General features: G+C 39.4%; 1 protein-coding gene across 1 annotated transcript; it reads left to right on the top strand.

Annotated features, from left to right (window-relative positions):
- Nucleotides 1-17: 17 nt before the first annotated feature.
- On the top strand, nucleotides 18-12,460 carry SRD5A1 (steroid 5 alpha-reductase 1). The gene is made up of 5 exons (XM_021546853.4): nucleotides 18-368; nucleotides 2,371-2,537; nucleotides 6,392-6,493; nucleotides 8,161-8,311; nucleotides 10,451-12,460. The coding sequence occupies exons 1-5, from the start codon at nucleotides 43-45 to the stop codon at nucleotides 10,515-10,517; spliced, it is 813 nt and encodes a 270-aa protein (XP_021402528.1). The 5' UTR covers nucleotides 18-42; the 3' UTR covers nucleotides 10,518-12,460.
- Nucleotides 12,461-16,834: the final 4,374 nt, after the last annotated feature.

The raw sequence follows: 16,834 nt of genomic DNA, 5'->3' as shown, positions 1-16,834 counted from the left end.
CGGCCGCTGGCGGTGCCAGATGAACCGGGGCGGCGGAGCGCGATGGGGGCTGCTGGCGATGGCGGCGTGTGCGCGCTGTGGCGCCGGCTCGAGGGCCCCGAGGAGCGGCGGCTGCTGGAGCTCTTCTCCTACGGGCTGATGGCGGTGGGCGCCGGCTCCGCCCTGCTGCTGTGCTTCATCCCCATGCCCTACGGCCGGTACTCCTCGCGGCGCTTCGGCTGGCTGCTGCCCGCCCGCCCCGCCTGGGCGCTGCAGGAGCTGCCCTCGCTCCTGGTCCCGCTCGGGCTCGCCGCCTGCGGCGGGGCGGTCGCGGCCGCCCGGCCCAACCGCGTCCTGCTGGGCTGCTTCCTCCTGCACTACGTGCACAGGTGCGGGGTCGGGCGGGCGGCGCTGCCCGCGGGCTGGGGCGGGGCTGGGCGGATGGCCGGGGCTCCCTGCCGTGCTGGACGCAGGAGAAGGGATCGGTCTCCACAGAGATCCCTGCTTGCTGCTTCCCGACCGAAGGGGTTGAGGTTCTGTTAATTAGCGTTTATTACTTAATGTAATAGTTCCTGACGTCTCTTTTGCTTCGCTACGCTAAGGTATGTCCTGTGTCGTTACGGTATCTGGTAAAGAGCTGTGGCGATGCGGTGCCGGCTCGTTGCGTGCGCTGTGCTGCGCACTGCGAAGCTCCGGTGTGCAGACGGAGCGCTCGGGGCTCTCAGCGCGCCGCTCCATCCCTGCGCGGCTGCGCCTCGTGGAGACTCCCCCTTCAGCAAGGGATTGACCAGGCTATATTAAGGTCACTGTGTTACAGCAAGGAAAGTTCAGCACCGTGTAGTGATATAATCTTGATGTTGCTAAACAATAGCTATTTTCTACTTATATTGTTCAACATTGTCTTTCAACATAGCATTTGTTGCAGGAGTTGGACTGGATGAACCTTGTGTGTTTCCTCCAGCTCAGCATATTCAACAATTCATTAAAATATTGGCAAAGCTGAGGCTGAGTGCCCTATGTTGCCAGGTAGTCAATAGTATTCAGGCATTTTGTAAAAATACTTGGGAGAAGGAGCTTAGTTGGAGCCCAGGTGTGATCTTGCTGCTCCTTTCAAGTCATGGACAGTAGCCACTTGTCATACTCCACAAGGAAATTTGCCTCCAAGACGGGAGGGTTAGATTTGTCAGGTTTATTTTAAGCCACTTGTGTGATGGATATGTTATTTTCTGGTGCTTATTGAGAAAAGCTCTTGCTTTTGACTAAGAGTATTCCAACAACCTTGTGGTAGGGAGGTATATGACATATGGTTGGCCTGGAGGCTGCCTTTGAAAACCTGTAATTGTGTCTTTGCTCCCCCTTTTTCTATTCGTAAGTATAAAGACATTAGCTTTTACATGGGATCTTAACTTATGCTTGATGTCTGGGAATAGCTAGAAATGTGAGGCAATTTCTTTTTTTCCAGTTGCTTGTTGCTATTGCCAAACTCAAGGGACTCTTCTGTAGGTGAACGTGAACTGGAAGAATGTTCTCTGTTATCTAATTCTGTTTGTTGTAGCATTGCATGCTTTAAATAATCCTGTAATGAATTTGTTCCACTTTCTTGAAAGCGATTAGAATTGGACTTCCTTTGGAAGGGTTATTTTGAATCAGTTGTCCTTGGGTAGGTGGAAGACATGTGAAGAATGCTCAGGTTTCAGTGATCCTGCTTCTGTATCATTCTAGATCATAATTAAATCAATAGACAATTGGGAGTTGGCTAGTTCCACAAGAAAGAGCACAAGATTATTCACCTGCTCTTCTTGTTTGGAGCTAGTTTGTTTACTTGCATAATCCCCCCAGGAAAAGCAATCAAGATTCCTCTCCCAAATGAGATGGCAGTTGTGGGATTGTCATGTCTTTAGAGGTGTCATAGAGTAGACCAAAGCTGTCAAGGTGAAGCAATTAATGGTTTTGCTTACAGGGTAGGGAGGAAATTGAGGTCAATTAAATTAATTTAAAGGGGATTAACTTTCCCCGTGGAAATGCTGGGGGAATTTAGTGGAAGGGTCCTCATTTCATCTCAGAAAGCTTAATGATACAACTGAGGATTTAGGAACAAATATGGACTGTACTTAATATCAGTTGTCTTTATTTCTGTCACCAAAGTAATTGCTTTGGATGCAAAGTTCAAAATTTCTGCCATACGGTAGAGAGGACTGGTCTTGTGATTCCAACTAGGGAAAAAAAAGAATGTTTTAGATGTTAAAGCAAGTGCAGCTATCCTTTCAAACAGACACCAAGGGCTGGTGCTGAGAATTTGTAAAGTAGGGTAGTGTGAACAATGTTTAGGCTTCAAAACTGTCTTTTTTTGGTGGTTAATACAATATATTTTCTTTTCTTTGTTTTCTGTAGGGCACTCATCTTTCCTCTTCTGATCCGTGAAGGAAAACCAACGCCATTTTTCACTTTTGTGTTAGCACTTCTGTTCTGTGTTTTCAACGGGTACTTGCAGGGCCGAAGCTTAACCACCTATGCAACTTACCCTCCAGGCTGGCTGGGTGATTCACGCTTCATTACAGGTGACTTAAATCATGTTATGTGAACATCAGGTGTAATTTTCCTCTGTCTTCACAGCTCTTAATTTTTTTATTGTGATTTTCGGTATCTCCATTTTCTCATTGGTATAGCTGAAGGCTTTTTAACCTGTGAACTCGCACTTCTTTCTGCAGTGCTAGATGATCTGATTGTTGTCTTTACTCTCTAATAGCCAAGTAAATCCAGGTCACGTATTTTTTCTTTCTTGTAGAAGCTCGAAGCCCTACAAGGAAGCAGAGCATGCAAGTTTAGAAGAAGCAAAACTTTTCTGTGTAACATGTAGATTAAACCAAAGTAACGAATTTGTGGAGTAAAAAATCTAGCAAAGATAGCTGCTAACTACTGACATACCGTGGTAAATGCTAGAAGTCCTTGGTGTCAGGATATCTACACTGAATATACACACAGGAACCAATCCAGCCGCCCTTGTAATTGGGGGGTGGCTTTGTCAAATGACAAAACTGGCCCCACAAGGAAGGAGTGGAAAGGTTGATCATTCACTCCCAATTGGGAAGTGAGGTTACATTTATACTTGAAGCAATGGATATGATTAAAGGACTAAGGTATTTAGTGACAGAGTTTACTCAATTTTTTTTTGTTTCCTAGGCATCTACTTTTGCCTAATGTCAAAATGATAGTATCATTTCCCAATTAAATCTTTACAGAAAGATCATTTTCATCTGAAGATAAACCAGAATATTTTGCCTCATCAGTCAAAGACAGAGTACTGGACTGTATAGATCCTTGATCTGAGTTGCTACCCTTCTTTTTCTAATTCTGTAGCCAGAGCAAGTTAGTCGTTCTCCTTTATTTCTCAAGCCTTTTACAACAACAACAACAAAAAAGATATTTTCTGGCTTTAGTCCAGTGTTATTTTGGATGACAATAGAGGACAACTGTGCTGAATACTGTCATGAATATAAGATTGAAGAAATTTCAATATAAGTAGGTTCTCTTGCCAAGATTAGGAGGCAGTTCTGTTTGTGCACTAAAAATAGAAAAATTGAGGTACAGGGGAATGACTTCAGAGGGCACTAGAATATATTTGAAATTTTCTTGGTCATTTAAAATTTCCACTTTCCTTAAATCAGAATCCAGCAAAGGAAAAAAAAAAAGATTAAGATATTTCTTGATCAAAACTGTTGAAGACTGAAGCCAGGCAGGCTCTGTTTTCAGTACCTTAGTTGAAAGATATCTCAATACAGTGCTGTGAATTAATGATGAATAAGATGCTATAAATCAGTCCATTCTTAATCAAATCAAGAAATCAAAAAAAATCAAGTTAATAAGACTTGTTGCTCAAGTTTCTTTGGGTTCTTTTGGGTGGGTTTTAGTTTTTTTAAAGTTTCAAGGATTTCTGAAAGATGCCAATGTATAAATGACAATAGTTAGGTTCATCTGCTTTCACTTATGAATACTTCTATGCATGAATTAATTTGGTTTGTATTTGTGGTTTTGTTTCTTTGTTTTTTTTCCCAAATAATACCAGTTTGAAGTATATGCTTATATATATTTCTAGTACCACTAAGTGGTACTGGAAGTGAAGTGTTGCTCTGGTGACTATTGGTAGTCAATATAATGCTTTAAGAAGTTATCCTGAAAAATATGGAAGTGAATATTCCTGGTATACATATCAACCACTTTTAATAGTGTGACCACTAATGATTTTTTGAGATTGTAATTCCAACAAATCTTGAGATAAAATTTGGCATGCCCATTAAACAGCTAAACTGAAGACTTTATTTTTTTCCTTTTTTTTCTCCTATAATTAGAATATCTTTTGGATTTTTTTTTTGTTGTTGTTTTGTAGTGTATACCAACATAATTGGATCTTAGCAATTTATAATTGACTTTGGTATTCATCCCAGCTGGGAACCTCCAAATAACTGCAATTTATGCTTATGGCTTTGGTCAAAGCAACTGCCAAAATGAAATATTGTACACTGGGTACTCCCTGAACAACTGGACTATTATGTTCTAGTACTTAAAAAATACCTGGCAGTGTCTTTAAACTTCTGTTTAAAATTCCTATAAGAAAAATTACTAGAATATTAGAAAATAATAATAGCAAGAAAACATATTTCCTGGTAGTTAATATGGTATTTCTTAAGCTGTATGAAGTTATATGTGAGAGTGTCTACAAGGGGCAGCCAACCAAGGTTCAATATCTGGAAGCTGAAATGAGATAAATTTCCAGTGAAGACAGAAATTTAAAGAAGTCAGGCTGATTAACTATTGTAGTGAGAAGTTTCGAACAAGTGATGTGTTCTCTGACTGTGGAACCTTATTATATAATTTGTCTGTTTTGGGGAATACAAACTTAGATTTACAGAAGCAATTGATTTGGAGCATGAATATAGTTTTGATGTGATTTCCTCATAGTTTCTTTCGACTGTGTTTTGGTTTAGTTCAGAGCAGTGAACTGTTTGTTTTCAGAGGAAACAGGAATGTTCTGCTTCAAATGCAGAACCATGAGCTTGCAAACCAAGAACAACACCATAATCTTTCATCATAAACCTTACACCTGCATGCCAATAAAGAGCTTATATGAATTTACCAAGAGAGCTGGTGGTATCCTGAAGTGGTGACTGCTACAAACAGGGACAGCAACACCTCTGTGCCTCACCCTTGTGTCCTTTCCTAATCTCTCTGCACTTTTAGTTGAAAACTAATTTCTTCCTTTACTTGCTTTAGTTTCTTCAAACCCTTTGCAGCATGCCATGTGTTTTCTTACTCCTTTAAGTCCCTATTCAACTAATACTTTTGAATGTAGAGGGTTAACTCTTTTGTGCATCAAAACACTTTTTAGTAGCAGCTCTGCAAAGCAGAACAGCACCTGTAACTCACAAGGTGCAGGTTACAGAACATCAGCACCTCAACTGTTGCATGAAACTTTATCTGGCAATGAGGCAATTAAGAACATGTGTCACCTGTGCTCTCTTCACACATCAAACCTGAAGAGAATTTATTCGTTGTTCAAATCTGGTTATAATCTTGTGGGCAGGGGATGTGGGTTACAAGTGTCTTTCCTAATATGGATAGGTATCTGGATGCTCCAGATTGTGTCTTGTTAGAAAAACTAATCACAGAATCTGAGATGAGGCACTTGTTAACCTCAAAACATAGACCTTATATGTTCCTTATCAGCAGGCAATGCTGCCTTCAACAGAAGATAACATAGGCAACATGTTGCCATGGGATAAAAATAATTTCAGTCCTAAATTCCTTTTGATTTATCCTACCCTCATGGCAACATAAGGATGCAGAATGTGACAACAATGTCAGTTTCTGTGAAAGGCTATAATAAACGGCTAAAGCATTTACGTGCTGAATGGGACGAGTAAATGGTACATTAATTCTTTCACAGTTGTATTCCTTTTATTGCACAGAAATCTGTTGGGGAAATTTTGATATACTATCAGTAAAATAGTAAAAGGAGAATGGGGCTAAGATGTGTCCCTCTGGGAAGATTAAAAATGGCTGTTTCTTTCAGTGTGTAAAATTTTAGCATATTTGCTTTTCTATGTCAAAGTTAGGGAAACATACACATTACATCTGCGTATATGCACATACATACATATATGTAAGTCTAGCAACATAAGAATAAACTTCAATTTTACAGTGCTAGTTCCCATTTAGGAAGCTGTTAATACTGTGATCCCTACTGATTGAAGAGTGCAGTGTGGGACTGGGACTGTGCAGAATGTCACCAGAACTGTTAATGCTGCTGACATTACTTCTGCTTTGAGACAATATGTCTAATGTGATATCTGAGTGTAGTTTGTTTTCTGAACAAACACAGTACACTAAATGTAGTATTTTTAATATTTCTCCTTAGGTTTTTTAGGATGGTTGATTGGCATGGCCATCAATATTCATTCTGATCATATTCTCAGAAATCTGAGAAAACCAGGGGAAACTGGTTACAAAATACCAAGAGGTAAGTAAAATGGTACAGAAATTAATACAAAAAAAGAACTATCTCTCATATAAGAAGAGGTGGAGAGAACTTGGACTGTTGAGACTGGAGAAGGCTCAAGGGAGATCTTACCAAAGTTTATATATTACAAAGAAGAGAGAACCAGGATCTCCTCAGTGGTGCCTAGTGACAGGACCAGAGGCAGTGGACACAAAATTCAAGCACATAAAATTATATCTGAATTTTTTTTTTAACAGCATTGCCCAACTTTTCAGAGAATCAGCAGGTGGGTGGAGAAGAAAGATCTAAATTATTAACTCGGTGTAGGAGCAGGAGGGGAATGAAGAAAGTACTCAGCATGTGACCCATCTCACGTCTGATATAAGAGGGAGGTACCTAAAGTAATTGGAGAACAGCAAGAATTTTGAAAAGGGAGACACAGGGAAAAGAGGACAGAAATCTAAATTAATTTGCCATTGTAAATTCTGGCCTTCTTGGGAAAATGAAGAATGTGAAAGGCTTTCTTATGGAGCCTATATTGAAGTGTTAAGGTTTATTATCACTTTTGGAAATGGGCACTCTTCTGGGTACATTACGCTCACTGAGAGCAGAAAGATAATACTACCTCTGAATTCTGTTATCTCACTACATTTTTTTTCTTAGTTGTTGCTTTTTCTTGGTTGTAATTTTTTAAATAAAACTGTAAGAACTAAGATATACAAGATAGACTGTTATTTTTCACCAAGAAGAAAATAATTATAATTTTAATAGATGTAAATTAAAGTGCTCATGTGAAAAATGAATATGAACATACTATACTGTGTTCAGTGTACAAAATGGTTCTGAAGGAACTATGTTATTTGCTGTAAGATCAGGAGAAGGTAATCTTTTTGATGTTGCTTATCCAGCTTAAGTGCTAGAATTTCACTTTTCTCACAAAAGTAGTGTAATTAGAGCACGGTCAAAATACATCCTTTATTACATTTGCCAAATACCTGTGTGTTTAGCCCCACTGGTAAAGCATATGCTGAGATGTTATCCATTTGTACACCAACTTTGGAATTAGGGTGAAATTCTTAATTTATGAAATTCCCAGCAGCTGAGTACCAATTGTTTATGCACAATTGTCCATACAATTGATTTAACAGACTGCCAAATTATCACTGAGTATAGAAGCTGAAACAGCACATCTGATGAGGAATGGGAACAAAAGTGCAATTACTTTGTAAGCTAGAGAATAAATTTGGAACTTGATAATAATAGTATTGTTCATAATTAACTTATTTTCTAAAGTACTTAAAGAAATTTAAAATTGTAGGCTAACTTACCCTATGAGTATTTTCTGGGACTCAAGGGGAGTATGTCTTCTATTTCTACATATTTTAAAAGGTTTTAGTGTACGATAAAAGAATATGTAATTATTCAAAAGGCATGTACTTGCTTCTGATGCTAGTAAATCTGCTTTTCCTTCTTTATTTAAAGAGGAAAAGTGGAGCTACAAAAGGTCTGTCTTAGAATGAGGTCTGAAGTGATCCTTCATAGTACAGCTTGAACTGAAAAATGCTGTCTCCACTGCCTTTAAAGATCAAATAGAGATATTAGTAATATAGCTCCTACTTGGTACACAGAAAAGGTAACATTGAACATCTTGACTAAGGTATTTTGAAGTAACTCTGTCCTGCTTTCAGGAGGAATGTTTGAGTATGTCAGTGGAGCCAACTTTTTTGGAGAGATCCTGGAATGGTTTGGGTTTGCCCTTGCCTGCTGCACCATTGAAAGCCTTGCATTTGCATTGTGTACTCTTTTCATCCTGGGTTCAAGGGCAAGACAGCACCACAAGTAAGTGTTCCTGGCTTGTCAATTCTGTTGTCTATGCCCCACTACATTTCCATTTCACAAATTATGCCTCATCCTACAGGGATGTTGCAGAACAAGTCTTGTGAAAGAGACTGCTGCTGTAGGGCAGAAAATTATAGCAAATAGTCTGAGAAGATTAAGTACTGCAGAATTTCAGCAGAATAGTGCAGAGCATAAACACAGTACAACAAGGTGGTCAAATAATGTTTAAATGAAGATAGTACATCCTGGATCTGTAAAGATTATAGACAAGTTTATCAATATCTGAGAACAGAAAGTATAGTATTTTATAAACTTGTAGATATTAATTTACAAACTTGTTTCTCTAAGATATAAATTTTTGAAAATCACCCAAGCTGCCTTTAACAGGCACACTTTATAATCATGTCTGTATCATATTGTCTATAATCAATTGTATGGACATTATGAAAACAGATCTGATAGATGATATTTAATGAAGTCTCTGCTCTAAACATTCTGACTGCTCATGTACTGTATTTATGATGTAGCTTTCCTGCTAACAAGAACGACCATAGTTTGGGGAGACTTGTTTCCTAAAAGGATTCTCATTAAGGAATAGCATGCTTAAAAGAATTTGAACATGTTAATTTTATTTTGGTTATTTTCAGCTTCCTGCTTTGGTTGTCATGTTGAAATTTAGTGGCATAAGAGGAAATAAACATGAATTTAGGAGGAAATTGGTTGAAAAAAGATACTGACCATCTGTGAGGGCAACCATGTCTATGTCTTATGGAGTCATAAAAACCTCCAGAAATAGAGGTTTTCCTGCCCATTGTTTGTAGGGTGTTCTGGGTCTGTAATACCCTCCCAGTGAACGAGTTTCTTCCACTGTCCAACCTGAGCCTTCCAAACCTATTGCCTATGACAGTCTCTTCCTGTTTTGTCACCTGCTATTAGTGAGCAGAGTTGCAGAGTATCTTGAGTTGGGAGGAGCGTTTGAAGGTTGTGGTGTCCAGTCAACTGCTGTGTGGCAAACCACAAGGCTCAGGGCTAATCCCTGAGTTGAGTTCTGAGTGTCTCCTCCTTGCCAGATGAAGCAAGGACAGGTTCTCCTGCCTCTCCTTGTATACTACGTTCTTCAGGCTCAAATTCCATGGTTGGTTTCCATCAATCTTAAGCCTTGATGGACCTCGTTCAGAACATCATGAAAAACTAATGGTTTTTAAAGGAATTTTTTTTACACTAAAGGAAAAATGCATGAAAATGGAATAGGGGCACAGGACAAAACCACCAAGCAACTGAAAAGAGCAAATCTATGTAAGTGAAGAACCATGTTAGTGTAGTTTGTTCATTTAAAAAACTCAGAATAAATAAGTGAAATGGATTAATAGGTTAATAATTATTCCCTAGATGCAGGTTATTGTGCATTGCATGTTTTGTTCTGTTTATTCCAGTTTTGATTTTGCAATTAACTATTGATTTTATTAATATCCGCACCGTTGAGTAGCCCAGGTGAACTTAGTTCTTTTATTTCAGAGAAGCAGAACAATAAATATTCAAAAATGGGAGTAAACATGCTTGTTATGGAAGCATGTTATGGAAGGTGAAAACACAAATAATATCTGATAGTGCTCTGCATTTTTTTGTCTGGATTTGAAAATAGTGATGATCTTTGAGGAGTGTTAGCAATACGGCAAGTGCAATATTTGTCATGTTCAGTTTGATTACCCAGATTCTAACTGCAGCCAAATACGTTTCTATGCAGAATGGGACTCTCATTCCAGTGTGTGAAGCATCCCTTGCTTATTATGCAATGACATGTTTTTGATTTTTTTCTCCCTCTAATTCTAAAATGTGTAAATTCTCAGTATGTGCAATACCATACATTTTGCAAGAATGGCTAATTCCTTTACTGACATATCTCACCACATCTGTTGGTTTGATTTCCCATTGCTGGTAGCTAGTTATATTTGGTGATTAGTTATTAGGGTGGGTGCAGTAAATGCCATTTTTCTATCTAGAATAGGTTATAGAGGCTTTTTTTGTTTGTTTGTAGACAAAAATGTGTATGGATTAAATTAAACACATTGTGCAATTATTTCATTTCTTCAGCAATGTTTTGAAGACTCAATACTCATCAGATTTTTCTTTGTTTTTCAGATGGTACCTTGAGAAATTTGAAGACTATCCAAAGGACAGGAAAATTGTCATCCCATTTTTGTACTGAGCTGTGCTTTTAACACTTTGAGATGAATGCTTTTAGTAACAGCCAGCATTTTACAGATGCTGGCAGGTTAGCAACACACTCGGATCATCACTGTGACAAAGCCTTTCCATCAGTGCTGCTATTACTTACTGCTTTTTCCTCTTAATGGTAACCCAGAAGTCTGATGGACAGGGTGAATAGGAGCAGAAGTGCTTTTCCAGCAGGGAAGCACCTTCATAAATACATTAGGCAATGAGTCTGAATTGGCATTGTGGGAAGTACTGTGCATGACTTCTGATGCTTCTTTTTCTGCCTGTAAGGGCTTCTGCTGTTTCCAAATGCAGCCAAGCTGTCCTGAGAATTGTGTTGTGAGTTCAGCCACCCTCACTTCAGTCTGGATGGTGTGTTCTGCCTACATACACAAATAGGGTCGATTTTATTTTTTTTCCCTTGCCTTCCTAATTCTTTCAATTCCCCCACCTGCGTCTCCAGAAGAGCTGGTGATGTAGACCAAGGGATTAGATGAATACAGTTGCTTTTAGATGAGAGACTGTTTGTCTTTCTCTTTGCACCCTTACAAATATAGGAACACTCTATAGACAATATTTAATGATATTTACATAAAAGCTGTACTGTTAATAGATTAACATTGTCATCTACCTCTTAAAATTGATAGCTATCTCAATATGCAATATGTGCCTTCTCACTCTAAACTGGTTTTGGAAGTCTACTTAGGATACTTAGGCCAGTCTAGCATTGTTAACAATTGTGTAATGTTTTCTAACTTAATTTATAAAAAAACTTGAGATTGAAAAAAAGAATTCTTACTATGCTGTTTTAAAAAAATCAAGTATCTTCTTTCTTCTGTTGCTAATATTCTAAGTGATTTTATATTCTAAAATTCTGGAGCTTTGTGTCTATATTCTCACATCCCAACCTTTTGCTCATGAAGGACTCCAGAATGGTTTCAAGAACATGATGGGATACCAAGCATAGAGATTTTCAAGTTATCTATGTCTTTTGAATGATTATAAATAATAATCTTTTAGAATTGCTGACACACAACAACAACAAAAAAAAACCAAAACCAAAACAACTCAAGAGAAAATGAAAAAAAAAAAAAAACCAAAATCAAAAGACCACCAAGTGAACAACCAAATTCTAATAATTATAACAATTATAAAACAAATAAATGAACACTAAGAAAAAAAGTTTCCACAAAACTCTGCTGCTAATATAATATAATTTGAAAATAAATGGAAATCAAACCTTTGCCAAGTGTCATCTGCTCTGTTTGCATTTCTGTGTTGGGTTATATTCTTAAAAACAAATTAGTAATGTAATTTTGCCAGATGCTAAGTTTTCCAGTAGGGTATCGCAGTAATATTTGTTTTGATGAGCAGTCATGAGCTTGCTGGAGAAAGAGGATGGTGAAGAGTTTGATTTACTCCTCAATGCTAAAATGGAGTTATTTGACAATGAAAGTTCAATTGGATCACTTAAAGCATATTCTGAAGATAATTTTAGAGTCTTAGGATATTTCTAAATCCTGTCATCTCTGCAGCATTTTTTTAATCTTCTTGTCCAAATCATCCATCTATCAAATCTCTTTTAGTGGAAAAAAATATAGGATTCAAAAACCACTGTCTACCCAAAGTGTTTAAGTGTTGCCCTGATTTTTAAAAATGTTTTCTTTTATAGTTCTTTTGAAAGTTTTAAAGTTCTCATAAAACTTCTTTAACCTTCTTAATGTTTACATATTTGGGAGTCAGAGTTCCCACACAATTTAATGTATAAATAGAATAGCTTACATATTTCTCTGTAGGTAGAGAGAAATAATTGATTAATCTTCGGACTAGTGTGGTTGGAGAGGTGGTAATTCCATCCTCCAATCCATGGTCACCTTTAGAATTCTATAAATACCAGATGTTTGAATAAAACTGGGTCTTTTTCTTTTAAACTTACCAAGCTTCTGTGTACTCATTTCATGTCCAATAGCGATAGTTTAAACACTTACTTAGTTTGTGGTGAATTAATATCTTTATTGGATTTGTGTGGCCAGATTTTGGTGATGGGGGCTACAGGGCTGGCTTCTGTTAGAAGATGCTAGAAGCTTCTCTCATGTCTGGCAGAGCCTGGTTGACCCAGAGCCAACCTGCTCCTGACTAAGGCTGAGCCCATCATGAAGGACAGTAATGTCTTTGTAGTAACACATTTAAGAAAGAGAAAAAAAACATTCTTGGGCAGAGCAACATCTATGCAGACACCAAGTGAAGGAGTGGGAGGAGGCACTTCAGGTCTTGGAGCTGAGATTGTCCTGCTGGAGCTGTGCCCCTGCAGCCCATGGAGGGCCATGGGGATGCAGAGATCCACCTGCAGCCTGTGGAGGATCCTCATGCCAGAGCAGGTGGCTGCCTGAGATGAGGCTGTGAACCCATGGGAAGCCTGTGCTTGAGCAGGGTTGTGACAGGCATGTTTGGAGAGAGGAGCCCATGCTAGGGCAGGTTTAATGGTGGGACTTGTGACCCTGTGGAGAACCCATGCTGGAGCAGGCTGTACCTGAACTGCTGCCCCCTGTGGAAGAGCAATCCATGTTGGAGCAGTTCATGGAGAGCTGTTGCCCACAGAATGGACTCAGATTGGAGAAGTTCATGGAGAACTGGCTCCCATGGGAGGGACCTCATATTGGAGCAGGTGAAGGCCTCCTCTCCTTGAAGAGCAGGAGAAACCACAGGTGATGAACTGACCATAGCCCCCATTCCCTGTCTCCCTGTGCCTCCCTGGGGGAGGAGGTAGAGTTTGGGAAGAGAAAGGTGGAGAGAAGGTGTTTTTGAGATGTGTTTTACTTTTCATTATCCTGATCTATTTTTGTTAGTAATAAATTCAGTTAATACCCCCAATTTGAGTCTCTTATGTCTGTGGTGATATTTGATGAGTGATCTCTCCTGGTCGTTATCTCAACCCATGAAGCTTAGGCTTTGGTTTCTTCTCCCTGTCCACTTGTGGAGAGGAGTAACAGCATGGCTTTGGTGGACACCTGGAGTTTGGCCAGGATCAACTCACCAAAATATCTTCAGGGATATTTGTTTAAAAATCACTAATGGGTCAACCCCCCAGTAAAAAAATCACTTTTCTGCAGCATTTTAGAGTCTAATCTAACACTACTTTTTTTTTTTTTATATATTTTTTGAAAATTTCTTCTAATACTAAACAGTGAAAGAAAGGTCGGTGTTTATTGCATCTTTATATTCAAGAGCTGTAGCTCTCTAGTCAGTAGTCTTCTATCACATTTTCCAGAAAATTTGAACTGATGTCTTGATTTTGCTCTGGTACTATGCTAATAAATATTTATCTTGCCTAAAAGTTCAGTTGGTTTGCCCACATAATGTTAATTTATGGTTTGCCTACAGTGAGATAGGTTCTGAAGTGTGATAGTCTGACAGCTTATCCCTGTTCTCTCTATTGTTGCAGAAAAGGAAAAGCTAAGGTCTGTGGGCTGTGAATGTCATCACGTTTAGAAATGTTAGTTAATTGGATTAATAAAAAAATCCAAAACCCAAGCCAGAAGGGTTTGTTCTTTGTGTGATTATATTTTATATTCTCATTATACTTCTAGAGCCTTCCCTAAGTACAGATTTTATTTGAGGCAGGTCTTATGAGGAGCATATGAAAGAGCTGGGACTGTTTAGCCTGGAGAAAAGGGGGCCCAGGGGGAATCTCACTACTCTCTACAACTGCCTGAAAGGAGGTCGTAGCCAGGTGAGGGTTCATCTCTTCTCCCAGGTAACCAGTGGTAGAGTAAGAGGAAATAGCCTTATGTTGTGCCAGGGAAGGTTCAGATTGGCTATTATGAAAAATTTCTTCACTGAAAAGGCTTGTCAAGTCCTGGAACCAGCTGTCTGGGGAAGTGGTGGAGTCACAATCCTTGGAGGTATGCATGTAGTTGTGGCACTGAGGAAGATGGTTTAGTGGTGGACTGGGTAGTGCTGGGTTAAAGGTTGGACTCAATTGACTTTGAGTTCTTTTCCAACCTCAATGACTCTATGATTCCCACATTTGACCAACTTGGTCAAATGCTAGAATTGTCTTTTGTTTAAACAATATCCCACTTACTTGTCATCACTTGTGATGCCTTCCCTTTTCAGCAGCTCTGACAGATTTTTCTCCTGGAAAATATATATTACTGAAATATTGTTGAGTTGTGTTTTCAGTGTATATCCCCTCATATTGGTTTATCCCTCCATATCCCCTCCTTGTACCTGTGTAGTCTACCCCAGTTTTCCCCTCCTTTGCCCTCCGAGAGCCAGTCCCATGTCCTTCCCCCATTGGCTGTTCAGTTTTCCCCATCCTCCCTATATCTGGCTGCTCTGGGTGGGGCTCCCTCTCTTTCTCGGGAGGTCCTTCGAAGCCATATGTGGCCTGGGACATCTCCAGGCTCTCATTAAACTTTGGAACTAATCCTGAGGGAAAGCACCTCTTTCCTTTGCTTGTGGGACCAGCTCATCTTTGGACTCACGAGGGAGCTTCTCCAAGCCCCCCGGGATCCAAGGAGAAGTTCCTTCCCTCTGCCCACCTCGCCCCACTGCCCAGCTGGCCGGGCTCCACAGGGGTTTTGTCCCCGTGGATTTAAGGAAGAGACGCAGCAGGCTTGCAGCAAAATATTTTTCTCAAGAATATGTAATGTTCTGCACATTCCAGAGGGAGAAAACATGCATATTTTCTATTGGGTATATCTGAAGCTATTTTTAATAGAATACTTCTAGTAAGATTGATACATCTTTCCCCCAAATCCCTTACTAATAGAACATTATTTGTGGTGTCTTGCTTGAATTTTTTTTTTTTTTTCTGTTAGTAATCCCCACTCTAACTTATGGAGATTGACCAAGGCTTTTGTATCAACAATTTCATTGTCCCAGCTGAAATCTTGGGGAGTGTGAAAACAAGACTGGATTAGAATGACCTAGATGCATGTGTGAACTTGATGAGATGCTCTCAAAGCAGTTATTAAAAGTCACAAGGTAAATTTGTCTAGTGATACATTCTTAGTTACGTAAAACAAAGTATGTAGCTGAGATGTTCTACACTTGCAGTTAGAGCAAAGACTAACAGAAGCAGAGGCTGCTTATTTGGGTTCCTATCCCTCTCTGGGTCACTCTTCACTTGAAAAAACTGTAGCACCTGCTGTTTCAACTATTTTAATTGATTATATTTTCTGGGGGACTGAAGATAGTATACTAATTACTTGTATAAACTTGAATTCTTCCAGCAGACAGGAAATCCTGAGTGCCTACCACATTTTTTTATCCTGTTTTGTGATTGAAATATATTAATAACTTTAGTATGAGACTGTCCCAGTCTGTTCTATGCTCCTCAGTTTTACCAATAATAGCTGCAGTTGTCAAGGCAGCCTTTCATACACACATCCATTTCGTAAGGAAGGCAGATCTCAAGTTAAAATTGCACCCCTTTTTGCAGTGATGCAACATATCTATCACCATCTCTGTGGTCATGTGCCCACAACAAAATATGTGTAAGCAAGCAATTAAACTTCTGTTGCAGGACAACTGAAGGGCAAAGCCTTAACCAAGGTTTGCATCTGCAAGAATTGCACAACTGAAGCTTGCTCTTAAAACAATATGTTTTTCATATCCCTTGCTTGATTTACCATGTCTGCTTAAAAATCAAAGCTAATACATGATGCATTGTTGTGTACAAGTGGGTGGTGGAAGCAATAGGTTATTTGCTTGTAGAGATGAAAGAAAACCTAACACTTGGTATCCTTTGGTGTAATGCTTCCCTGGAGATGATGCCTTGCCAATGTGCTAGGAGTGTCTCAGTGGTGTTGTTTGTTCCTGCTCTCTCTTGTTTTGGAAATATCTGTCCAGTTTCGGAGAGGACATGGATGCTGGATCCAAAGAGATAGCACTAGCAAAGCCACATGTTCCAGCTGCTCTGAGAGGGAGCACTCCATTTCTCCTGGGCTATTGAAAGGGAAAACCACCACAAATTTAGTTATAAACTTTTGCTAGAAAAGAAACAGCTGTGTAATCTGGGAATAGGGGCTCAGACAGCACTGTCCAGACTAAAGACCAGTCCAATGTAAGCAAGAACAACCTACTTCATGTACCTGCTGTCATTGTGTCCTGCTGGCTGCTTCATGGGCTTCTAATCTAACCTTTTTAATCCATATTAGTGTGTTGGTGAACAGTCCAAGAGGCTTCCAGTTATGTCCCCACTCCACATGTTTTTTTTGCCAAAGACCAAGAGACACGTGCTGTGCAGAGCCAAGGTCCTGCTAATGTGCAAGGAAGCCCTGTGACAAAGCACCCCAGTCCAAT

Source organism: Lonchura striata, chromosome 2 (genome assembly GCF_050655825.1).
Source record: "Lonchura striata isolate lonStrDom1 chromosome 2, ASM5065582v1, whole genome shotgun sequence".
Classification (NCBI taxonomy): domain Eukaryota; kingdom Metazoa; phylum Chordata; class Aves; order Passeriformes; family Estrildidae; genus Lonchura; species Lonchura striata.
The sequence above is the reverse complement of the archived record's forward strand: the minus strand, read 5'-3'. Positions and strand labels throughout refer to the sequence as shown.

Bases quoted from the DNA above. Each gene is read 5' to 3' on its own strand.
- SRD5A1 (XM_021546853.4), top strand. From the start codon at position 43: ATGGGGGCTGCTGGCGATGGCGGCGTGTGCGCGCTGTGGCGCCGGCTC. The intron at 2,538-6,391 runs GTGACTTAAATC...ATTTCTCCTTAG, and splicing joins TGATTCACGCTTCATTACAG to GTTTTTTAGGATGGTTGATT. The intron at 6,494-8,160 runs GTAAGTAAAATG...TCCTGCTTTCAG, and splicing joins TGGTTACAAAATACCAAGAG to GAGGAATGTTTGAGTATGTC.